Source organism: Mobula hypostoma, chromosome 17, assembly GCF_963921235.1.
Source record: "Mobula hypostoma chromosome 17, sMobHyp1.1, whole genome shotgun sequence".
NCBI classification, from domain to species: domain Eukaryota; kingdom Metazoa; phylum Chordata; class Chondrichthyes; order Myliobatiformes; family Myliobatidae; genus Mobula; species Mobula hypostoma.
This window is the reverse complement of record NC_086113.1, coordinates 43,191,957-43,197,956: the sequence shown is the minus strand read 5'-3', so window position 1 is coordinate 43,197,956 and position 6,000 is coordinate 43,191,957. Positions and strand designations below refer to the sequence as shown.

Below are 6,000 nucleotides of genomic sequence, written 5' to 3'. Positions count from 1 at the left end.
TTAAACTTTTATTTGACATTCAATATTTGATGCACTTCCAAAAGTACCAATAATGATATTTAGTATTTTTGTTCACAAGGATCATCCTCAATAACAATCAAACTGACAGTTTCCATATCAATTCAGTATCCTTAAAATTATTTTAAAACAATTTAAATATGATGTAGTTGTTTTGTAAAAATAGCTTGGTATTCCAGTTAATAAAAATTGCATATAAACATCTTGTTCTGACACAGTGTAGGACCATTAAATAATGATGACATCTTAACTCATTTCCCTCTAGTATATCACAATAAAATTACAAATCGGGAAAGGTTCTAAATTTAAAATTATTGCTAGGTGTTGAACTCAGAAAGCATTCTGATGACTATGTGTGCCAGAGTTGATGTGGACTGCCTGATCCCTGAGTGACCTGCCTTACTTTGTAAAATGTATTCCAACCCAGGGCTGAAATATGCTACATCACCCACTGAAAGCAATAAAGAGGACATGTGCTAAGGATTTTCTTGCACAATTCGAATATCTACCCAAAGCAAATAATTTGCAAGTACCAAAATTTATTTTTGTGTTGCATGTTACCAGTACGTTTAATTTTTGGTTAGTGACCATTTCCTGAGTGGAATAGAGATCACAAGATTAGATTTTCAAATGGAAATGACCTAGGTTACAGATCATAAATACATCAAGCTCGCTCTGAGCAATACATAGTAGGGTAGTGGTTAAGTTGCACAAGTAGCAGCTAGAATTCTGGATTATTTTTCCAGAGACACGAATTCAAGTCCCACAGGGACTATTTGTGGAATTTAAATTCAAGTAATTAAATATCTGTAATTAAAGATAAATCTAGCTTTGTTACAGGTAATACAATAGTGTAAGATTTTCATTTAACAATTGATCAACTAGGAAATCTGTCATCCTTTAACCCTCTAATTCCACACATCCCTGTTATTGACTCTTAAGTCTCCTCAGTTTAGGGGTAATTTAGGGATGAAATTTAATGGCATTGCCAGTGATTCCCACATTTTGCAATCAAATGAATAGGGCTAAATACCCTCTTTAGTTTTATTGATTTTAGCTCAAGGATATAAGAGAAAACAATTACAGCTGTAAGCTTTTAAGCACTTGTTTGTGGGTTTTTTGACTACCTCTTTTCAAACCTTCTAAGCAATAGTTTACCTTTACGCAAGTGTCACAGTTTTAATGGGGAGCCAGCTCCTCACTTCTGATCTGTACGTTTTGACATCAGGTTGGTAGATAGTAACATTTTGAAATAGTCAATATTTAAACATCATGTCACATAATTAGGTTATTGACAAAATTCTTTTTTAAGTCTCAAATAGGATGCTTTTGCTAATGCACTTGTCTAAATTAACTGGAAGCACAGTTAGAGCACCAAGTGATTACATCCCTGAAATATAGGTAAATGCAATCCCACTGATAATGCTTGTTAATGAGCTGAGTCTTGAATAGTGCTTCACATACAAGGTAACTGCAGCTACTGGAATTTTTAAATTAAAAACAGAAAATTCTGGTGATGCTCAGCAAGTCAGGAACCATCTATCAAGAGAGTAACTAGAGTTAATGTGTCAGGTCACTAACCTTTGGAACTGGAAAAGAACGGGGACCCAAAACATTAACTTTGTTTCTCTTTTTATTGATGTAATCTGACTTGCTCTGGCATTTTCTGTTTTTATTCTTGTATAATACTTATTGCATAATGCTTGCTGTCTGAAAATGACCCTGATCTGTGGGTTAAAATCCAGCACCTTCCAGAAACAAAGTCCTAAACTGATTATCTGTTTGCTGGTATTGTACAATCTTTGTTATTCCTATAAATTAATCCAGATTCAGGTTTAATGCCATGTGTAGGTGGTGTAACGATGCAAATTATGTTTGATTGAACTGACGGCATAGACACAAAAACGTTAGGCATAGTGGTGCAAGTCTTTGCCACCTAATTTACCTTTAGCTCTGATGGAGAACTTTTCATTCTCCCTTCTAGTTAAGAGATCTATTAAACAGAACCTTTGGATGACTGAAATTTCCAACCTAGTGCACAGAAGAAGTAGTTCTATTAAATTTAACAATCTTAAAGTATCCTCCCAACTACCTGACAGAGACCACTGCGTAATTGTACAGAATCTGTAGGGTGCTACTGTATAGGGTCAGATAGCTTCCTAAAAACTGCAAACTGAAAAGGAGAATGGGTAAAGAAGTGGCAGAAAGAATGCAGTGTCGGGAAGTGTACAGTTTTACACTTTGGTAGAAGAAATGAAAAGGGTCGACTATTTTCTAAATGGAGAGAAAATACAAAAATATGAGGTGCAAAGGGATTTGGGAGTTCTTATGCCGTATTCCCGAAAGATCAATTTGCAGGTTGAGTCTGTAGTGAGGCAAATGCGATGTTAGCATTCATTTCAAGGGGACTGGAATATAAAAGCAAGGATATAATGCTGAGACTTTTGAAAGTACTGGCACTTGGAATATTGTGACCAGATTTGGGCCCCTTATCTTAGAAAGGATGAGCTGAAAATGGGGAGGGCTCAAAGGAGGTTCAGGATTAAATGACTTGTCATATGAAGAGCATTTGATGGCTCTGGGCCTGTATTCACTGGAATTCAGAAGAATGAGGGGTGACCTAATTAAAATATATTGAACGGTGAAAGGCCTTGATAGATTGGATGTGGAGAGATCTTTCCCATGGTGGGAGTGTCCAAGACCAGAGGACATAGCTTTAAAATACAGGGGCGTCCTTTTAGAACGCAGATGAGGAGTTTCTTTAGACAGAGAGTGGTGAATCTGTGGAATTCTTTGCCACAGGCAGCTATGAAGGCCAAGTCTTTCTGTATATTTAAGGCAGAGGTTGGTAGATTCTTGATTAGTCAGGGCATGAAGGGATATGGGGAGGAAGGTAGGAGATTGGGGCTGAGAGGAAAAATGGATGAGCCATGATGAAATGGCAGAGTAGACTCGATGGGCCAAATAGCCTAATTCTGCTTCTATATCTTATGGTCTTATGATCCAAATCACCAAATAATGGGTTCCAACAACAAAAAGAATACACACTTGCCAAATGTTGTGAATGAACTCATACTCTCTCTGTATTTAAAATTACTTAAGACTGTCAGGCTTTGAAAAGTGAAAAACTCTGCTGACCACAGCTAGCCCCGACAATATACAAAATTTTGACTGACTGACACCTTGGGCAATTACAGAGCTGAGTCTGAGAAGAAAGAGTTTCAAATATGACTTAGTACTTGTGGGTTGGTATTCTTTAAACTGATATTTTCACCCTTTACATAAAATCTTACTTCATCCATAATCTCAGTGCCTTGTACCTTATTTACCTTTGCATTGAAAAGGGAATAAGCAACATCTTGCCTATCCAGTAACACAGTGACCCACTATGTCAATGGAAAGTTGGAAGAATAACTTGCAGCTGAACTCCTGCTGCTCAGCACAATCCTACAATATTACTCTCTCACACACACACATCTTGAAAATTAAAACAGCACACTGCCCTGTCCAAAAGGCTTGAGGGTGCCAACTAGGATAATATCCCTTCTCCACGGTGGGGCCATTTTTTTGTTATAGGCCTAACCTTTGCCCTAGGAACAAATGTCAAGCAGCTGGCTACTCGTTCTCCTAAACTGCTTTTTTTTTTGTTTTGTAAACCAAGTGCAGTGACTGCAGTAAGGATCAGTAAATGAATTGAGCTTCAACAGCAGCTCACAATAGGATACCAATGGGACAGGTGATTCAATCAGAGGTAGATTTCTCTATGTTGAAGTGTTTTTTTTCAAAAAAGAAAAATTGTTAGGTCCTGCTACATGAGGCTGTTTCTTTTTACATCTACCCAATCACTATCTTGCAAGCCTCAGAAACAAACTAGTTCTTGGAGCTGTCCACTAGTTTGCTAACTCAACATTTCCTTAAAACGTGAGCATGGTTCTTCTATGCAGTAGCATCACCATCAAAATAAATCCACTGTTTTTAAAAACAATCATAGGTAAATTATACCAGATACCAGTAATTTTAGCATTAATTGATCATATTAGGAGCAGCTCTTCCACTGTGGTAAGCTTAGTTGACATGCTGACCCTGTTCTATTAAAGCCATATGTTTTGTGTTTGAGGTAAATGTGACCTCTGCTCAATCTATACAGAAAAACCTATAAAACAATTGCCTGATGTTTTGACACCTGGCTTATTAAGCAAAGAACCACAGTGTCCAAATGATCTATAACAAAAAAAATCAAATGCATTTTGACGATTTGCAGACTTGGAGGCTAAATTCAATTTCAAAGCTATTTTTAGAACAAAGGTGCAACTTATTTTGCCTCTGGACACTCAACAAGGGTGGATTACATTAACTGAAGATTTCAGACACAATTAGCTACATCTTGTATTACTAAGAAGTCGTTGCACCATACCTTGAATTACCCAAAACCTTCAACTGTTTATGTTGATAATGTGGAAGTATTAGTTGTAGACCTGGGCCTTACAGAACTTGCAGGGCCAGGTCTTAATAATTTTTCCTGTTTAGCAGAGGAATTGTTCAGTTTTTTTTCCCCTGGTTTTGCTTTGCTTTTTGACATATTTTGTTTATCCCTACGACTTCTTTTTTAGTGCAATCTTGTGTTTTCTCTCTTTCTCTGCTTCTTCAGCTTTCCTTTTTTCTTCTTCTTCTGCTTTCTTTCTCTCTTCTTTCAGTTCCTTATACCTCCATATGGGTAGTTCCAGGAAATTGCTGCTCTTGGCAGAGCTCTTCCTGCGCACTTTATCAGGGTTGTAAGTCGGAGTGGGCGCTTTGACCACCCGCACCTTCGGCACCACAATGCCCGGCTGAACACTACTCCATTTAAGCATGCTCAAGGGCATTAAACTACCCCTCCTGGAAGAAGCAGGTGATACATGTGAAGTGGAAGACTTCAGTGTCTGTAGGCTGGCTCTCCTTTCCTTCTTTTTTGGAACCATCACTAGTTGAGAGTTCTGAAATAGTTTTTGGTATTTAACATAATCCTTGTTTGGAGCCTTTGTTTTACAAGATTCTTGCTGCCTCAGAATCTCCTGAACTGTGTATCTTTTCTTTCCCACGCAAGGGGGGCTATTTGGGCAGACTGTCCTGCAACCAGTCGCAACGAAAGGGCTGGTGATGGCCGTGGTCATTCTAACCATGTGGTCCAGAGGGCCATCTTCTTCTGGATCATGAGGGAAGTTGATAACAAATGCTGACCTAAGAGTCTCACATATTTTTTCTAAACAGTTCTTGGGCTCACTGGCTTTGGCTACAAGTTCTTTCAGTTTTGGCCACTCGGGCTTATAGTTATCACTGAATTGGACAGGGCAGGGCTGGGCCAGGAGTTTTCGCATGAGGCAGACTGTTTCAAACCGCCCTGTAAACTGTGCCCATTGCTGTGGAGTAAGTCCCTTCCCTGGATCTGTTGCATCGATATCGGCACCTGGAGAGAAAGCACCATGATCAGCATTAGATTAATATCTGCAGTAGAATCTGTCCAGTGAATCCTGATGAAAAATATCTACAGTTGGGCCCAATTAGTAATAATACTCATGCCTCTGAATCAGAAAGTTGTAACTTGAAACTTGGCTGACGTTCCCCCTCAAGACCTATAGGAGAGTTATGGTATTGGGATGGTGACTTTTGGACCTCCCTCCCCCCCCGCCCCCACACCATCTGCCATCTTAAGAGAGTGCTCTGGATCTATTTCAAAGATCAAGGTAATTATTTTGTATTCAGGCTAATATATACCCCACAAACACATGCAGAATATGTCATCAGCTTCCTACATTACAGTATGCGCAAAAGACAAAAACCATTGGCCTTAAAATAATTCAGAAAATCAGAGGTTGTGTGCAAGGTTTTATGAAAATGCTGTTAGTTTCCCTATAGATCATAATCAGAACAGGTAAGTTGTAATGATACAGTGTCTATAGGTGCAAAAATTTCTTCACTAGCCCAATCTCAGAAATACAAATCCTA

General features: G+C 38.5%; 1 protein-coding gene across 3 annotated transcripts in view; it reads right to left on the bottom strand.

The window, feature by feature from the left end:
- Nucleotides 1–6,000, bottom strand: part of LOC134357980 (ankyrin repeat domain-containing protein 33B-like) — a 65,888-nt gene continuing 59,888 nt past the window's right edge. For all 3 annotated transcript variants that reach the window (XM_063069818.1, XM_063069819.1, XM_063069820.1), the window contains one exon: nt 1–5,461. In XM_063069818.1, coding sequence (XP_062925888.1) covers nt 4,611–5,461 — 851 coding nt within the window. In that variant the 3' untranslated portion in view covers nt 1–4,610. The remainder of the gene's footprint in view (nt 5,462–6,000) is intronic.